At 37.2% G+C, this 20,225-nt stretch overlaps 2 protein-coding genes across 7 annotated transcripts in view; both read right to left on the bottom strand.

Annotated features, from left to right (window-relative positions):
* kiaa1109 (KIAA1109) overlaps positions 1-12,184 on the bottom strand; it is a 55,964-nt gene extending 43,780 nt beyond the window's left edge. For all 6 annotated transcript variants that reach the window (XM_079854460.1, XM_079854463.1, XM_079854464.1 and 3 more), the window contains exons 1-12: positions 12,052-12,184; positions 6,479-6,581; positions 5,559-5,675; positions 5,379-5,457; positions 5,137-5,201; positions 4,730-4,904; positions 4,166-4,247; positions 3,789-3,982; positions 1,913-1,992; positions 1,627-1,774; positions 811-967; positions 561-639 (exon numbers count right to left, since the gene is read on the bottom strand). In XM_079854460.1, the coding sequence (XP_079710586.1) occupies positions 561-639; positions 811-967; positions 1,627-1,774; positions 1,913-1,992; positions 3,789-3,982; positions 4,166-4,247; positions 4,730-4,904; positions 5,137-5,201; positions 5,379-5,457; positions 5,559-5,675; positions 6,479-6,569 (1,267 nt within the window). In that variant the 5' untranslated portion in view covers positions 6,570-6,581; positions 12,052-12,184. The remainder of the gene's footprint in view (positions 1-560; positions 640-810; positions 968-1,626; positions 1,775-1,912; positions 1,993-3,788; positions 3,983-4,165; positions 4,248-4,729; positions 4,905-5,136; positions 5,202-5,378; positions 5,458-5,558; positions 5,676-6,478; positions 6,582-12,051) is intronic.
* A 715-nt stretch (positions 12,185-12,899) lies between these two features.
* Positions 12,900-18,827, bottom strand: c9orf72 (C9orf72-SMCR8 complex subunit). Its single transcript, XM_079856149.1, has 10 exons — positions 18,730-18,827; positions 17,772-18,333; positions 17,586-17,681; positions 16,864-16,928; positions 16,712-16,784; positions 16,518-16,634; positions 16,199-16,434; positions 14,986-15,043; positions 14,785-14,894; positions 12,900-13,918 (listed from the first exon to the last, which is right to left on the bottom strand). The coding sequence occupies exons 2-10, from the start codon at positions 18,216-18,218 to the stop codon at positions 13,732-13,734; spliced, it is 1,389 nt and encodes a 462-aa protein (XP_079712275.1). The 5' UTR covers positions 18,219-18,333; positions 18,730-18,827; the 3' UTR covers positions 12,900-13,731.
* Between the last annotated feature and the right edge of the window lie 1,398 nt (positions 18,828-20,225).

Here is a 20,225-nt window from a genome sequence, read left to right as displayed (position 1 = left end):
CTTTATATGTTATACCTGACAGGATGGTTTTGGCGGGAAATTGTGTACATACGTCGCTACTTTGTTTATTTGCTCCGGCTACTTTGACGCGTATATGGTGTGGTAGTGGCATAGGTAAGCACGCTAAATTTCTAACCTCTGGGAACAGAGGAGAGTCTGCCGGCAAAAAGTGAACGCGACAGAGCTCGTAATAAAACAAGAATCAACATTGGCTTTGCTTTTCGTAGATGGCGAGAACTGAGGAATTTTAAATGCTGTAAAAGTGACGCGGAGATGGCGTTTACTACTCAACAGGTGAGTAAGGTATTTTATTGAACAGATAAACTGCCATATGTAGCTCTCTAACAGAGTTCATTGTAAAGCATTATCAATTGTGAAGGGTCGTATTCATTCGCAGTCACGCAGAGCCGAAGCACAACCAAAATAACGTTCTTCCGTGAAATGCCTGCAGTTTTGTTTTTTAACCCAAAGTTATATAGTGTACATTTAAACAAACAAAACGGTCAAATATCACCCTTAAAAGCTACTTGAGTAATTTTTCCGTAAGCTTTGACAGTTACCATTCTCCCCAACAGTCATGGGTATGTTGACCTCGAGGTAAGAACCTGCTCCTACATTCACATGGACCGCATTAGTCTCCTGTGAAGCCAAATGGATTATGGGTTAGTGAATGAACAAAGACAGAGGTCCACATTCTTGCTCAGGATTTTATATTCTTATGATTGCAAGCCTACATTGCCCTAGAAAACGTTTACACATAGGAGTGTGAGACTCAGAAATGAATCATTAGGAGTGTGTGCGTGTAAATACCCTATTTTTGGTGAATAGCAAGTCTATTGTTGCATCAGCTATGATGTTCATGCGCAGCTCAAAGGCGAGGATTTGTCGGGGTTTGCCTGGTGTGGCAACATCGCTCACTTTCATTGGCTGATAGTCTGCAGGCAGGAAGAACTTCCACAGGCTGTCTCTGTAGGGGTCAAATCACAAAAGTCAAGAATGGACTATAAAAGTACAGTATCATTCAAATGTTTGGGGTTATTAAGAAATTAAATTGATCAAAAGTGATAGCAAAGATTTATAATGATCTCTATTGCAATCTATAATGGTTTCCACAAATATATTAAGCAGCACAACTGTTTTCAACATTGATAATAATAAAAAACATTTCTTGAGAAGCATAATATGATCATATTAGAATGATTTCTGAAGGATCATGTGACCCGGAGACTGGAGTGTTGGCTGCTGAAAATTCAGCCTTGCCATCAGAGGAATAAATTACATTTTAAAATATATTAAAATAGAAAATATTTATACTACACTGTGAATTTAGCCTTGGTGATCCTAAGAAACTAATTTAAAAAACAGCTACAAAATCTTACAGACATCAAACTTTGAACAGTGGTGTACCAGTACTTCAGTACCAAGTCAATGGTAAATTACGAAAATGTGTTTCGAAATATCAGATCTGCTCTTTAGATGCTGCAGTCTTTTGCATTAGTATTAATAATCAAACAGCAATATTGACAAGAAAAACAGAACTCCACATAAATTTAGTAGCTTTAATAAGCCTTGTATAACAAAAACAAGGCCAACTACAACCATATTAGTGTGATTGTGTGCAGGTACCTCTGTCTGTCAGCCCATGGGCCGTAATTAAAGTCTGTTCCTTTGCCACATACAATGTCCAAACCCCAGCATGGAGGCAAGTCCTGTAGTTTGGCATCTTCAGAGCAGGCTTCTGTATCTCCATTCTCCACTTCCTCGGGGACCAAACCTAAAAAATCATTCATACACAGGAAACATTTATGTGAAGACACTTAATCTACACCAAAATACCCACTTTTTAAGTGATTATATCCAACAACCCAGCCTTATACTTTCTAAATGAATGAAAGACAAAGCATATGTTCACCTGGTTCATCCTGGTAGTAATAGATGTCCACATCATTGGACTGCATGACCACAAATCCCTCCCCCATGAGCCTGGGAGGTCTAGAGACAAGAAATCACTTTTTAGACAACTGCTACATCACTCTAACAGATCACTAATCATTACTGATCAAGTGGTTGACAACCAACACTAATCTTCTAGCACAGCAGTTCATTCATCAATGAAAATTAACCTGCATTTACTTTCAGCTAATCCATAATTGGCATTGGGAAAAACCTGATCTATATGAGAAGCAATTAATGCTCAGGTCATTATGTTAATATTATTTTCAATCTAAATTAAATTACACAGATCAGTGAATCTAATTGTAACTAATGAAAAATGAACAGCTCTGATTAATTAAATTAGCCTTGTGTTTAAAACAGCACATTAATAACCCTTGATAATAATATTTAAATAACAATAGTGCAGTGAAAGACTATGGTACTCTTACTCTGGCTGCTTCACCTAAAGAAGTGTCCAACTTCACATCTGTAGCTGAACAATCTATACTGTATTTCTGCCATTTTGCAGATTTGCACTATTTTAACAATACTTGACCTCATTATCTGAAGCATTATTTTCACCCCGTGTCACTCAGTGCTCTATTCTAACCATGTGCTTTGTACTGCAATAGTCACTTGTCATTACCAGGTATAACTGTGTAAAAAAAGCTGTACAAAAGTGTTGCTTGTGTAACTAAGAAATGTCCTTCCTCTTCTTAACTTATCTCTATTTGTATATCATATCATTTGAACTGCAGTGGTCATTTGTCATATATTATACCCTGTTATTCTGCATCAATCCAGTCATATTGCCATAGTCTTCCATATTCTATTTATACACAATGCCATGTGCATCGGTATGGTCACTGGCCACATATACCTCATTATCAGTTGTACATAGCATCTTCTCTATTTATACTACACATCATTTGCACTGAAGTGGTCACATATATACACATATATACACATAAATATATATGCCACCCTGTTCTCTAAGACATCGGCAATCAGAAAAACATTATTGGTCGACCACTAGCCATACTTCATACCATCTGCATTTGCAACATAACGTTATTTAAATACCCCATGAAATCTGCTTTGCAGCCTTTAGTCCATGTGTTATATATGCAAAATTCCTCTTAATGTTAAAATGAGTCGAAGAACAGAAAATGACCAAAGATATTGATGACACATCTTGCACTCAAAAACCTATAAAAACTTTGTCAAATAATATGCTTAGAATGATAATGCCCATCCTTTTACTACAATTTGCCATTAGCAAACAAATCATGGTTCATCACTGAGGATATATACTAGATATAGAACAATTTTAATAATATTTCACAATATTACAGTTTTACTGTGTTTTAGATTAAATAAATGCATCCTCGGTAAGCCACACATACTCCATACTTTTGAGAGGAAGTGTAAACTTAAAGCTATTTACAAAGGACTCAAAGGACTGATTCAATATTTAACATGTCACAAAACCAAAATCTCTGCTTAAATGATTTAATGCAGTCTTAAAATAATATATCAGGTTAGATAGATAGCAATTACATTGGCTCTCTACTTGCACAATGACAATAAAGTAGAATCTAAACCACAGGTGTCAAACTCAGTTCCTGGAGGGCCACAGCCCTACTGAGTTTTGTTCCAACCCTGCTTCAACACACACTCACCTGCAGTTTTCAAATAAGCCTGAAAGACTTGATTAGCTGATCAGGTGTGTTTAATTAGAGTTGAAGCTAAACTCTGCAGGGCTGTAGCCCTCCAGGAACTGAGTTTGACATCCCTGATCTAAACTAATCTAATCTAATCTAATCTGATAGACTAGAGATTATTAGACTCACTCATCATTCTGAAGTCCCAGGTATCGAGGGCTGGGCACCAGCATGACGCGGACGTTCTCCAGAGAACCCTTTACAATGTGCATGAACTGATCCAAGTGGCTGCTGGGTGGTTTGGTGGCATATGTCAGGAAGGCGTCATCAAAATTCATACAGAGGGTTTGAGGAAGATGGTGATTTCCAAATGCTACGCGACCCTGAGGGCAAGACCAGCAAGAGTTATGCAAGTTGAAGAATGGCCAATATCAAGAGTGTTTATTTCAGTCCCTTGTGATGTTTCAGAAGATTGTACTGCTCTAAATATAGGCTATGAATGACGCAGGTAGCAGCATGCAGATGTCAGACAGGTGAATGGGAGAAACTGTGACTGCAGTACTCACTGTACTGATGTTGACTTTGATGACAGGGATGAGAGACCTCCAGGAAGACGACGGTTCCTGAGTCTCAGCTTTGATATGAACACTTTAAAAATAACGAAAACACATCTTCATTCACGAGCACCGATAAAGCGAATGCTTCCAAGCAAATATTTAGACAGAAAATTCAATGAACAATCAATCAATGGATTTGTAGCCATCACAAACACAGTCTGCACTTCATGTTGGCAAATTAAACAAACCCATTTGATTTTGCTACATTAAAGGTAAAAAGAGTACGTAATATCTGCACCATTAACATCAACAAACAAAAGAATAATTGACTTTTTCAAACAGGTGTCACAAACACTTTCCATCATCCTTTGTTCAGCAGACAGATTTTTTTATGTTGGGCTGGTCTGTCTACAAACTGAAGACATCAGTCTATAAATAGCTTATTTATTGTTATTTCTGCATAATAAAAGCTGAGCCAGGAAAAAAAGTATTTGAATATTTCAAAAATTACCTCGCCTTTGATCTTATGTACCAGAATCTAAGTAGTTTTTGCTCTATTAGTGCAGTGTTTACCTCTCTAAGGATTTATCCCTTTGCTCTCGCCCTTTCTCCTCATCCCGATGGGGTGGGATAAGGGTGGGCTCTAGGCCAAATGTTTCCTGGAGCCGAGCGTACAGATCCGTGCGATTATACACATGGAACTCAAAGCCGTTAACAGTGACATAGAGCCGTGTCTCAGCCTTTGGGTCTGGAAACACAGTAGAACCATTAAAATATCATTATACATGCGTTTCTCCCACAATTTGTGGAGAATTGTCATTAAACCAACATGTAAGTACAGATCAATCCAATCAAAGAGCAACAAAACATTTACAAAAATGTTGGGATTAATGTTATGATTAAACATGTCAGTTGAACAAATGGAACAAAATAAAGTTGTCACAATTTTTGCGAGTTGTTTGTTATGTGTTTGCACTGACCATGTTGTTTCTGTTTGGGGTTGTACATCTGCCACCAACGAAATATGAGTAACCCATCTTGAATTCTGAAACATAAGTTTACAATAGAGTAAAAAAAAGATGGGATATAATAACCCATAAACAATGTGATAATGGTCAACAAACAGACAACAGTAATAAGACGAGTGTCAACTGAGCATAAATAGGAATAAAATAGGATAGGATTTAAATAAAGGACAAAGAGTTGTAATGTGTCTGTGTACCTGATAGACATATCTTCATTGATGAAATAGACATCTCGGAACATAACCTTGCCGGATAGCACAGAGAATGAAAATGAGCCTGTAAAATAAATAAATAAATAAATAAATAAATAAATAAATGGAAGGAAAAGAAAAATCAATCATGAAAAATGAGCAAATAAAACCAGAATTGAGACTCACCGATGTGTATGTATCCATTCTTATAGAGTCGGTTAATGATGAGGGTGAGGACAAGTCCGATATTGCGGGAATTGTAGTATGTCAGGTATATGATCCATCCGCATGACATAATAGTGGCTGTGGAAAACATGTTTAAACCCCTGCCCTCAATAACTGAATATTACCCTTACAGAGCGAATAACACGGTCTAAACTAATCTGGCAAGAGACATACACTACCGTTTAAAAGTTTGGGGTTGGTAGTATTTTTGTAAATGTTTTTTTTTGTTTTTTTTTTAAGAAGTCTCTTATGCTTACTAAGACTGCATTTATTTGATTAAAAAAAAACAGTAATATTGTAAAATTTTAAATAACATTTAATTATATTTTAAAATGTAATTTACTCCTATGACAATAAAGCTGAATTTTCAGCATCATTACTCCAGTCTTCAGTGTCACATGATCCTTCAGAAATTATTCTTATATGCTGATTTTTGTTGGAATTTTCTTTTCAAAAGAACAGCATTTATTTGAAACAGAAATCTTTAGTAGAATTTTAAATGTATTTACTGACACTATTGATCAATTTAATCACTAGTCTAGACTTGATCACTATTGATCGTTTTTCCTGACAAAAAGTATTAATTTCGTATTAATAAAAAAAGTAATTATTCACTCCAAACTTTTGAAAGGTAGTGTATATAATACTTATGTCAGCACCGAACATTGTGTCGTGTCAACTTGAGTCTGTCTACATTGGAAATGCTGAAACTGTGCGTAATCGTAGAATATCCACTATACATATCAACGAATCAATCAACTGCATGCTTAACAATAAATTGAGCGAATAACTCTAACTTGGCACTTCCAGTGTAGACAGCTTAGCTGATTATGATGTGTAGACCAAACAAAATTTATAAATCACATCAGATGCCCACTTACCAACGAGAAGCCACACAAAGTTAGAGTTGCGACTGGTAAGGTAGTCATCTAATTCACCAAAACTGGGGAAACTGTTGTTTTTGATATCCATGGTTACACCCCACTGCAGATAAAAAGAACAGCCATCACTATCAAATTACACATAAACCTCTGACTTATCAAGTACACTGCCAATGCACAATCAGCAGACTATTCACAAACACAGTGTGCAAAAAAGGAGGTTCTTAGGTTAAAGACAGAATTAGCTCATTAACTGTCCCAAAGTTATCAATTTATGAAGACATCCACATAATTAGCACTCCGTGTTATGTACAGCACATTTTAATGTTTTGGTAATGTAATAAGTGCATGTTTCCAGTCATGTGAGCTTATTTGAGCCTCATGAAGTACAACGCTTTTGCTGAAGAGGAAGTCTATATACACTGAACAAAATTATAAACGCACTTTTGTTTTTGCCCCCATTTTTCATGAGCTGAACTCAAAGACCTAAGACTTTTTCTATGTACACAAAAGGCATATTTCTCTCAAATATATTGTTCACAAATCTGTGTTAGTGAGCACTTCTCCTTTGGCGAGATAATCCATTTACCTCACAGTTGTGGCACATCAAGATACTGATTAGACAGCATGATTATTGCACAGGTGTGCCTTAGGCTGGCCACAATAAAAGGCCACTCTAAAATGTGCAGTTTTATCACACAGCACAATGCCACAGATGTCGCAAGTTTTGAGGGAGCGTGCAATTGGTATGCTGACTACAGGACTGTCCACCAGAGCTGTTGCCCATGAATTGGATGTTCATTTCTCTACCATAAGCCGTCTCCAAAGCCGTTTCAGAGAATTTGGCAGTACATTCAACCGGCCTCACAACCGCAGACCACGTGTAACCACACCAGCCCAGGACCTCCACATCCAGCATCTTCTCCTCCAAGATCATCTGAGACCAGCCACCCGGACAGCTGCTGCAACAATCGGTTTGCATAACCAAAGAATTTCTGCACAAACTGTCAGAAACCGTCTCAGGGAAGCTCATCTGCATGCTCATCGTCCTCATCGGGGTCTCAACCTGACTGCCGTTTGTCGTCGTAACCAACTTGAGTGGGCAAATGCTCACATTCGATGGCGTCTGGCACTTTGGAGAGGGGTTCTCTTCATGGATGAATCCAGGTTTTCACTGTACAGGGCAGATGGCAGACAGCGTGTATGGCGTCGTGTGGGTGAGCGGTTTGCTGATGTCAACGTTGTGGATCGAGTGGCCCATGGTGGCGGTGGGGTTATGGTATGGGCAGGCGTATGTTATGGACAACGAACACAGGTGCCTTTTATTGATGGCATTTTGAATGCACAGAGATACCGTGACGAGACCCTGAGGCCCATTGTTGTGCCATTCATCCACGACCATCACCTCATGTTGCAGCATGATAATGCACGGCCCCATGTTGCAAGGATCTGTACACAATTACTGGAAGCTGAAAACATCCCAGTTCTTGCATGGCCAGCATACTCACCGGACACGTCACCCATTGAGCATGTTTGGGATGCTCTGAATCGGCGTATACGACAGCGTGTTCCAGGTGCTGCCAATCTCCAGCAACTTCGCACAGCCATTGAAGAGGAGTCGACCAACATTCCACAGGCCACAATCAACAACCTGATCAACTATGCGAAGGAGGTGTGTTGCACTGCGTGAGGCAAATGGTGGCCACACCAGATACTAACTGGTTTTCAAAGTTTTGTTTTTTTGCGCGTTTGAAAAAGGAGACGCAAACCCACTTGTAATCCACCTTGAATTCAAAATAACCCAAATGCACCATAAATCTGTAATTGGAAGACATCCGAAAAAAGAACTACTTAAACCAGGGGTGTCAAACTCAGTTCCTGGAGGGCCACAGCCCTGCAGAGTTTAGCTTCAACCCTGATTAAACACACCTGATCAGCTAATCAGGTCCTTCAGGCTTATTTGAAAACTGCAGGTGTGTGTGTGTTGAAGCAGGGTTGGAACAAAACTCTGTAGGGCTGTGGCCCTCCAGGAACTGAGTTTGACACCCCTGACTTAAACAGTACAAGCTGTTTCCAGTCAGCTGCAAACGCTCATTCACACACTAGGCTATTACTTTTGCACATACGTACAGACTTATCCAACACACCGTTTAGATAATTTATCATGTAAAACATTTAAGAAATAATAATAATTCCAACACATTAAATATTGCACAAAATCAGTCTGACAAAATGCATGAATGTAAAACAGCTCACTCAGGCAAGTAAAGAAGCAGTTGCAGGCACAATGCTCACCTTAATTGTACCCTATTATTTGCATGCAACACTCTAGGCATGAACACATAGTGACCGTGAAACCAGAGGCTGCTATTTGTAAAGAATATATTGCTTTTGAACCAAGAGAACCATCTGTTTGAATTAGTGCTGAGGTTGATTAGTTGATTAGTGCTCTAGTCTAACCTCTGGTAAAGTCAAAGTTTTAAAGCTAGAAGAAGTCTGCTATTGAACAAGAGGAGCAGTCTTCCATAGTTAAGAGTACAAAATCTAAAGCAGAAATGGCCGCTTCCCTTTCTCGTCAGGAAAAGTTGTGCAAGTACTTGAGCAACAATTGAAGTAACTTCAACATTAAAGGTGCCATTTGAGACATCTTGATTATTAAATGTTTCTTTCTGATGTCCATATATGAAGCTTTTGAACTATATGGTCACCAACCCGCCATTTAGTTTTATATGACATTTTCCATCCTTTATTAAGCAGCCGTTTCTTGTTGTTTCTCCGTATGCACTTTGAAAAATACAACTTCCATTTTGTCAGACACGCTATTTTGTGCTATTTTGCACAAAATTTTGTTACATTTTAAACGCTATTTTGTTTACATTTTAAAATTTTAAATTGAAGTTCCTTGAACTTCTCAACTATCAATTGCTAAGCAGCTTTGAGTCACTGGACTATAGTGCAACAGTTGTGGAAACTATTTTCTTAAAGTTAGACTAGGTTCAATCAAACTCCTGTTTAACTTTCAACAAACTCTTAATAGACTTCATTCAGATGTTCTTGCTGGGGAAGCTTAATTTTACCTTAAAATGGTAATTGTAGTTAACAACTAGTCTAATTTTCTAAAAATTGATTGGAAAATCTAAACATTCGGAAGTTGAGAAAAGCGGGTTGCATTTTTTTTTTTTTTTAAGTTGAGTTAACTTTGTTTTATAGTGTGTAAAATGAGCCACAGTGCTTTGCTATAAGCTGCAGCTTTGCTTTTGAGCCCATCCTTTATTTTAAAAAGCCTTTTTACCAAGAAGTTACATTGTGACAGAATAATCAAACCTTATAAACTTCCTTCTGAAGGATATGCAGAACTGTGGGAGCTACACACAGTCAGTAAAAGGTCTGGTGGACATTTTTACTCTCATTTTCACCAGCAGATTTGTCATGGCTAATGGCTATAATTGTCTCCATCAAACTAATGTTTTAGCTAAATAGCATTAGCTCAAGCTTGCATTGGTTTAGTTTGATGCAAATTCCTGATACAGACTAATAGTGCAAATGTTCAGTAGAATTCCTCAGATCTGTTATGACATGTTCTGCTCTCAACTAATAACAAGCAGAGCACTTCAGAAGAAGTTACAGAAACACAGCGTTCAAATCAAAAAGTATTTTGGTCCCACTTTATATTAAGTGGCTGTAAGTACTATGTACTTACATCGAAAATAAGTACAATGTACTTATTGTGTTCATGTTGTATTGTAAAAGCACTTTTTCTGCTATAGAGGTGTGATACGGGTAAGCTCAGGGACAGGTATGGTGGTATGGGTAGGTTTAAGAGTGGGTTAAAGTGTAAGGGAAGGGTCAACAGTGTAATTACATAAATTAATTACAGCTGTAATTACATGCAGGTATTTTCAAAACAGTAAAACCATGTACACAATAAAGCCATTGTATCAAATTATTAATTTCGATGTTAGTACATAGTAGTTAAAGCCACTTAATATAAAGTGGGACCAGTATTTCTTTTTCATCTGATCCATTTATGACTCTTACTGTTGTTTGTTTTTTATTATTGTTATTATAAAAAAGGCAGAACAGATAGAACCTCTAGTCTACATCAAATCTTCATGTGAAGTTTCACAAACAAAATAAGAGAAATGAAGAAAAAAAGAAAGAAAAAAGAGATAACATTATAAACAGGAAACCATTATGCACCAGCGGTATTATCAAAAAAAAAAATCATAATATTTCAAGAATCTGTCACTTCTCTTGTTTTTAATCAACCTAAAAGATTTAAGAAATGCTTCAGTTTCAAATGAGAAATGTGAAAAAGTAGGCTGCGAGTTAGAGAATTAATGCTTATGAATAAAATATTTCCACACACAAAAAAAAAAAATTTAAAAAAAAAAAATTAAATGATCAACGTAATTCATTGAAGTAATAGTTTATAGTATACATTTATAGTAACATATCTCTGAAAGGATTTGGAAGAATCAAGGTTCTTACCTATATGAAGATATAAACTATTGTGAAATAATACGTCAAGTATTGCATTGTATTCTCTTACACCGTCAATCACAGCATAGCTACTCGTGTTTGTCTGTCCCCGTGTTTCAATATTAAGTAACATTATGTTTCAATATTAAATGTATAATAGTTATATGTACAACAATATTAAATGTAAAACGGTTAGCTGGTCATTATTGCAAAATAAACTAATCAGAACCCTGCTACTCAACAAACAATCTGACTGTACATAATCCTTAAAATGTGCTTTATGAGAAAATTAAGCATGAGCAAAGACTGTACCCCGTATTTATTTACACGGGTGTATCGTATACCAAGTCAACAATTTAAAATAATTGGCAGAAGATTAACTATTAATGTGACAGCCAAAATGAAAATGAAACAGAGATGTCAACACCAGTGCAACTCTAGAATGTAGTGTCAAGTGAGTCTAATTACCCGGTTAGCTCACTGTGACATCTGACAGTTATCGCTACTCTTTCAAACAGATTTAAAGGCGGAACTGTTGTGCTTTAATACAGCCGGGGGGGATTCTAAACAAGGATATCTAATGTTACATCTCTCATACAAAACATTCGGTACCATGAACTGCTTCGGCAAAAGGTGAGGCATGTTACACAATAATGGAGCTCATTATTTCTGTGTGACAACTGGACCATTGTATGTGTACGTCCAACGTAAACTGTACAATAATGCAACTCGATGTGGATAAACCACACAGATTATATCAGCAGATCAGAACAGGATAAACCTTATAAAATAACCGACACGATGATTATGATGGATAGTATTAATTAACGTTACGCGTTCGCTCCTGGCATGTCAAGTACAACCTTATGATGATTCTGAAGAGCAAGACCAGATATCAGTCAACTTTATTAGTCGGGTTATGATCATATTTAATGCAAGGAACAGATGGCTGTGTGTATGACAGCAGCGCTTGAGCTCAGCAGGTGATCTAGGATCAAATCCAGACAATCTCTACTGTATCGTAGGCCGCAGCCCGTGATCACATACACACACACACACGCGACCTGTTTGGGAACACGCAGAGTACCTACCTCGCCTTGTAGAGTGTGGAATTACATTTCACGTTGCCATGATCTTTAGAGCTGTTCTCTTGTACTGCTCTCAGCCGACAGCACCCATTTCTCAAACTAATGATTTCTTTTCCGGAGTATTTACATGGAGAACGCTTGTGTTTCCTGTTTTGTGGTCATGTGCCAGGTTTAACCAATCATATTTCTGTTGTGGACGACAGGGCCAATCAGAGGGCGAGGTCATAGATCCTAAGCGTGAGTGACATGGAGTGTAGCCAATAAAAATCAAGATAATTGTATCAGGTTGAGTGCAAGACTGAAGTCAGTAGATCAATGAACTGTCAACGAGGGGGGAAAGAAAACACGAAAAGCGATCCCTTAATTTACGATTTTAACAAATTAATGAATAAAACAAATTGTTTAAAGTGGTCTTCATTGAAAATAATGTTAAAACCGTTTTTTTTTCAGCCAATAATTGTCTGTAGAACGTAGCATTATGTGCAAATAATATGGGATTATTAAATATATGCTTAATATAACACTGAGCACTGCTTTATGTCAGTGCTGTAAAATATTTTACACAATATTAAATGTGTGAATATGTATTTTTTTTTTTTCAAAAATATTTTCAAAATATGACAACTGATTACAAGTATCATATTAGGGTTCTACAATAGCTTGTCCCACAGGTTTTTTTTTTTTTTACCCCCTCATGAGTTTGGCTATTTGCTGTTCCTGTTCCAACCCTCCATGACTACAGTAATGAAGTGTGCTGTTATCTCATCAAATATAAGCCAAATATTTTTCTTTTCGAAAAATAAAAAGTTCAGGAAAGGATGTTAACGGGTATAATAAAATAAGTCATGTTTCACAAACAAAAGGCACAATTTATTAAGCCAACACATTTACAACTTGAAATGTATCAATGTAGATGTCTACCATTAATGCAGTGTATGTTTGATAACATACATAGCAGTGAAGTAATGTAATATTTTGTGGAAGAACACTCCAAAATAAAAGCAAGATGTCTATGGGGTCCTTCCTGTTATTTGCTGACTTCCTTGCACATTGTACACCAGAGATTTGACTGTATTTAGATATAGTGAGTCAAGTTGCACTTTGCTTTTCCCACCAGGTTTCCTATATTAATGCCCCAAACCAAATGCAAAAGTTTGAGCCATTTAATTAACCATAAGTTTAGTTTTTTTTAAAAATTCAAGTTAAGGAACAAAGAAAAGTCTCCCAGCCACAAATGCAGTTCTGCGAAATAACAGATCTGTCATCTGAATTCTGTAAAGTCTACAGACAATCATAGATAAAAGGCCAGGGAATGTTATTACAGAGCAAAGGCTACTTTAATTAAAGCTTTAATTTAAACAAGACGAAAGTCATTCAATTACTTCAATTTTGTTCCTTGCCATGTTACACCTCACCAATGTATGTGTTATGTTAGCATTTGTACGTCACAGAAGTGTCTCATAGGACCATCAAGAAGTTTTTTCACACAAATATTGGAATTTACCAGCATCACTAAGCAGATTATCATTACTTCAAAGCGAAATTGCACCAAATGACATTTAAGCAGCAGATTTTGTTCAGAATGCTGTCAACAAAAAGCACATATAAATATATTTTAAATGAACCTAAAGATGCAAGAGAGCCCAAATTGTCCTGTGGTGTGATGAGCACAGGGTTCAGAGGTCAGAAGCTCATGAGGAGGTCACGCTCCTGCATGCTGGTGAGGAAAGACTTCCCAAAAACGAAGGAGTGAAGGCCTGCCCGCAGCTTCTCCGCCATCGCCATGATGATATTCAAGTCCCCTTCCACCGTTAAGTCTAAATCAGTCTTCAGATTGCGCAGAGATCTGAAAGGTTTCTTCCCCTTCTGCCTGTAATCATCAATAATAATCAATATTACCTGGATATCTACCTGGTGAACAACATAATCATGACCTACACTCCCCGCTCCCCTTAGTTACTGTTTCTAATGATGCCAAACTATTTTTTACCAGTGCATACTCTGCTGCTGACAAACATGGACATGCAATCGTACTTTAGGAATTATTATACACTCCTGAATCAAACTTGAATTTAAAATACAGACAGCAGAAAGGTTTCAGGTATGCCAGTGAAGGGGTATTGTAATGTATGGAAGCTTGCATAATGAATTTTATCATGTTTAACTAAAAAAAGAGTGCACATTTTTTTCGTTTGAATTGAAATAAGCAACACAGATCAGAAATTTTTTCTAAATATTATATTAAATAATTTGTTTCTTATTGATAAAATTCCATCACAATATTTATTATTGCGACTGCTTAAATAAAACTGACCAAAAATGTTAAATTATGCTATAAATCAAAAATTTGTGGACAGTACGATTTTTTTTAAGGAATGAAACTTTTATCCAGCAAGGAGCATTACATTGATTAAATGTTTTTTTAGAAGCAAATATAAAATGTATTCAAATTGAAAGACATTATTACAATTTTAATTATTTTAAACTGTAATAATATTTCACAATATTACTGTTTTTACTGTATTTTTGATCAAATATATGCAGCCAACCCAAAACTTTTAAATGGTAGTGTATATCACTCTAAGCCAATCAGAAGACAACTTCGAACCTCCCGAAGCGTTTCCCATATTTTGTGCCATATGCATCAGACGTTCAGCCAACTGTCCGTGGGCAAAACATTTAAGGCTGAGACTAAAGTGGTTGGTGAGGTTGTGAGCTCAAAGCTGCTGTACTTACGTCTCATCCTCAATATATCGGAGCAGTGTCAGGGCCTTCCTGTGCAGCAGGAGAAGGAAGTGGGACAAATACACACTCCGCAGAGACAGACCTGGTTTCAACAGAAACACCTAAAAACCAACAAAGATGCATTCACACACATGTTATCAAGGCCAAAGTGGAGGAAGAAAGGGAGTCAAAAAGGAGTCACAGCAGGCTTACCTCATCTATGAAGGACTTCACAAGCATGTCTTTGTGCATCACATCCTGAAATATATTCCTAAGAAAAGCCATAAAGATTAGTTAGCGATTCAGAGGGTTCAAGAAGCCTCTTATATCCTCTTAAGAAACTATAAGAGCTGCTTTTAATTCTCTAAAATAAGGTTCAGAAGCTGACTACTTGACGTGATTATATCATATCGAGCGAATGATATGGTGAGTGCCCTCAAATATTACAACAATTTAAAATAACTGCTTTCAAATTTAACGTATTTTAAAATGTAATTTATTCCTGTGATGGCAAAGCTAAATTTTTAGCTTTTTAAATTTTTACTTAGTTGCTAAATTTTTTCAGCATTGTTACTTCAGTCTTCAGTATTACATGATCCTCCAGAAATCATTCTAATATGCTGATTTGAGGGTCAAGTTATTATTATTATCAATGTTGAAAATAGTTGTGCTGCATAATATTTTTGTGGAAATCTTTCTGGATTCTTTGCTGAATAGAAAGTTCCAAATAAATATAAATATTGTATACTCAATTTAATACATTGCTACATCGCTGAATAAAATAATTTATTTATTAAAATTTTGCTGAGCTCAAACTTTTAAACTGTAGTATATACAGTATTAAGTATGAACATTAATGAACAATAGTACATTTATAAATTAAGATTTAACCTAGATTAATAAATGCTGTAAAAATGCTGTTTGTTCGTTGTTAGTTCATGATACCTAATGCATTAGCTAATTTGTAAACCTTATTGTTAAGCGTTACCAAATATTTTAACAGGTCCACTGTGATTTAATGACATTTATTATGGTGGATCTCTGGAATACCTGATTCTGATTGGTCATTCGCTACATTCTGAGGATTCTCAAATATTTTGTGTACACTGACCGCTAAACTATGTAATTGACTTTTGTCCCTGCCATCCAACACTGTGCAAGTTGATGTATCTCTCTGTGATCTCTATCCTCTCACATTTAATATCTTTATTAATTTAAGTAGTGGTATAATAAGCAGAAAAAAAACACACAAAACATTATTTACTTTGCAATAATAACCAACTGACTGATTATCCCTTACATATATATATATATATTTAAATTCTGTGTATTTTAATAGAAGACCACGAGAACTTGTTATCCTGACAGTAAGAAACAGCCAATCATAATACAGCTTCCAGACTAAGAAGGTATGTAGGGCTCATACAAATCTGGGGTGTAGGAGTCCTGGGCATTGATGAGGTTGTCTGAACTGATGTCATCCTCGCTGGCGGCCCTCCAAAGGGCACTGAGCTCAGAGCGCATGTAGCGCCGCTGATGATACGTGTGCTCGTGGCAGGGTGGCATCTGTTTCACCGTGTTAATGTCCACGTCGATGTGGGTGGTGGGGTACGGGGAGTACAGAACCTGCCGGTAGGGTAACACAAAGCTGCCAGTGGAGTCCTGGGAAAGAGAAGAGTCCTTAATGATTATGGGTAGTAATGGGCAGCAGTTATAAGTTTCCCATGGAGGGATGCTGTGGATACCTTAAGAAGGCCCTGAACAAAGAGACCGGTGTCATATTTAAACGAGCCATCGGGGTGACAGAGTCGAGAGCACTTTCTCTCCGCAGGAGTGAGGAAGAGGCACAGCGTGAGCACTATCTACAAAAGGAAACATCATTATTTGGCTTACATACTAAGGTGTGAATGTAGAGAAATATCTATGCAGGAATGTGTACCTTATTGACTTTCTCAGGATTGCTGCCAACCACCATGGAGCAGCCACAGGTCTGAAGATGAGAGCTGATAGCCCTATGATAGAGAAAGATGACAAACCTTACTAGACTCAATTCAGATCATTGACTTCTACTAAAGATGTAATATGTCTTACTTGTGCAAAAAGTCTTCATGACAGCTGTCTCCAATATCATCATCGTTGAGCACAGTGTCCTTTAGCTGTAACAAGGAAAATTATTTCTTTTTATGGTTCAGTGAGAGTGAGAGAGAAAAACATTCAATTTTTCAAAACTGTCATAAAAAGATCAAATGTATTTGCTACTGAGTGAGGATGGTTATGCATCTTTCACCCTTAGAAACCAATCAGTGTTTTTGTTTGCTCGTACGATGGCATTTTTAAATGATAAATAATACAGTATATATTTAATAAACAAAATATATTTATAACTATTTACAATGTTCATTAATTGATTAATGACATGACACTAATGCTTTTATTCAGGATTTATATCAGTATTCAAAACACAATTCACACATACAATGACTTGAATACACTCTTCTATGATGAGCATGTTCATATTTTTTTGGGCGGGGGGCACAAAGTCAAAAATATCAGGGTAATACAACTGTCTTGATATTTTAATGAAGAAAAAAGCCTCATTAATACTGATAATACTCAATTATTTTATTGCACTAGTAATTAATTTTTATTAACATTTTATTTTATTTGCATTATTCTATTTTTTAAATATGGGAGAAGCAATCTGAGTTTGCCTCACACCCCAATCTCCTTCAGTTCTCATCACTTTCTGTCTAAACTAAATTCTCACTGTGAACAAAAAACTTACAAAAGCCTCAAAATGTCAAAATACTCACATCCACCTCCTCTGGTACACTGTGTTTCTTCATGGAAGTGAGAAGCTCCATTATGGGAACAATCTCAGATGACAACATTGAGATTATGTTGTAACCCTACAAGATAAAACACACACACACACAAATAAGCATTACAAAAACAAACAATCAACAGCTGGATTCAAGTACAAAACTCGAAGCAAAAACCTTCTGCATGCAGATGCGTCCCTTGCGGATAATGTGTTTGAGTCTCTCCACACACACGCTGTGCAGTGGCAGGTAGAAACTGAGCTCTGACTGCGGCAAGATGATTGACAGAGCGCAAGTGTTCTTATCACCCTTGAGTTCTCCGTCAAAAATCAGTGAGACGATGATGACTCCCTTTTCCGCCAAGACGAAGAATTTCACATCCACTGCGCCGCTCTCCGCATTTCGCAAAATCTCGCCGTTCAGCGTGTGATTGGCCAGAAACGTGACCTCTCCATCACTGAGCAGCGACAACCCCTGACCTTTGGGGGCCCAGATGTGGCGTACACGAGGTCCCAGGATGTTGTCCCAGTAAGCGAAGGTCGCAGCCAACATGGGACACCAGTCCTCAACCACCACTTCAGTCTTAGCCACAGCTGGAGACTGCGGGGGACAGGCTGCAGACATGACGGCCACTCAAGCTGACCTTTACAGTCACACTACTGTCAGTCTCACAATGCAGAAGTCAGTGGTGACAAACAGACTGTAACATCCCTCTGCTGTTGCATTGCCCTCATGCAATCTGTTTGAGAGGAAGAGAAAATACAGTGGACTAGAAAGTGAAAACAGTGGCATGACAAGTAAACCAGGCCAGACACATTTTTAAATTGCATTGTTGACTTCTAACCTAGACACATTATGGCTGAAAAATATAATTTTCTTTTAAAGAAAAAAAAGCACACACACAAGCTTTTTGACCTTAGAGTATGTCAAAATATCAAAATAATTTAGAGCTGCCATAGAGCTTAATGTAACGTTACTGTATGTCAACACCGCAGTCTGTTGTCAACACACATCAAGCTAATGTTAATCACTACACCGCGACTTCCATCTATCAAATTCATCTGCGTTAGCTTGAATTATCGTGATGAATATATATATATATTGTCGCCAATATCTTACACATACAGAATCTTACCCGTTTTAGCTCAAAACAACAACACATTCGTCCTCCCTTTCCCGGTTCTCTGCTGTCATTGGCAGAAGGCTACGAAGAAGCGCGTTGCTGAAGCGCTGGGCACAACAGCGCCCTCTGGCGGGTCAACGAGTAATTTGATTACCCGAGACCGGGGGGGGAATTTAATTACCTTGTGAGTTGTTTTGTCAAACCATCACTTTAGGCTGTGATCTGTATTGAGGAAGATACCGCTGTTGTATTATAGTATCGAACTGCGTTGTACATTATATTGCTATTATATTAAATTATTGTTGTTTTTTGTCTACCATGCCCTGACACCACAGCTAAATCGGGGTTGTATTGCTTTACACTTCAGATTTAATATACACTATTGTAGGGGCGTCGCTGGAAAATAGACATTTTTTTAGCTGTGTCCTATTTAATTGTTATTGATAAATCCTTGTCTGACGTGGAAGAACGTATTATTAACGAACGAGGATCATTTGACATCATGTGTCCGTACTTTCTGTCGGCTGTCAGAACCAACCAACCCAATTTGCAAATGAATCTTTCGGTTCCATTCAAGTGTTAGTAAATCGGTTCGCCATTTAGTCTGAATCAATCTTCACCAACGGACTGAATCGTTGGATCACTTTCTCATTCCCTGACAAAGTAACGTTACGATAATAAAACAACACGGAGAACAAATAGAGCGCCAGATGAAGTGGATTTTCACCTATAGCCACAGATCGTTTTTATCACTGCAGGTAAATACATGATTTTCCCAACCAAAAGGGTATTAAAACGCTATCCCCCCTGGTTTCACAGACAAGGCTTAAGTCTAGTCCAAAATGCATGTTTGAGTTTTAACTGAAAGCAACTTGCATTGGCATATTTAAAATATGTCACTGCCATTGTTTTGTGTCAAGAGTCACACCGGTAATGTTTTTTTCTAAGGCACATTTATAAAAGCTACTTAAATGTCCTAATTAAACTAAGGCCTAGTCCTGGCTTAATCTAAGCCCTAGCTGTCTGTGAAATCGGGCATATGTACGAGTGCAAGAAAACTAATCTACATAAGCATTTTTTTAAAGATATATCAAGGCACATTGATGTAACTATCAAAGTTATATGATATCATTTACAATGGTAGGCCACTAGCACAGCAGGCTACGTTTTTAAAGGCATAATCTGAGGCAAAATATTGCTAAAAACAAATATAGATAGATAGTATCCATTTTTCATGGGTCAAATAGAAGTTGATGTGAATGTTAGGTTGTCAAATAGTTATGCAGATTAAAAATTGAATGGGAAAAAAATCATCTGTAGCCTAGCCCATATTTCAATTCTCAAAATTAGAGATGAAACGTCCCTTGTGGTCACTCTACACTGAATCGCCCAAATCGCATAGACTGTCTGAGTAGGTGGTACCTACTAGGTACAACTTTTGAATTTGAACTTCCGACCATTAAAAAAAAGTATGTTCTATAAAGTATGAATGAAATTCAATGGGTGCT

Source organism: Squalius cephalus, assembly GCF_949319135.1.
Source record: "Squalius cephalus genome assembly, chromosome: 21".
Taxonomy (NCBI): domain Eukaryota; kingdom Metazoa; phylum Chordata; class Actinopteri; order Cypriniformes; family Leuciscidae; genus Squalius; species Squalius cephalus.
Note: the sequence above shows the minus strand (reverse complement) of the source record. Positions and strands in the feature narration are given on the sequence as shown.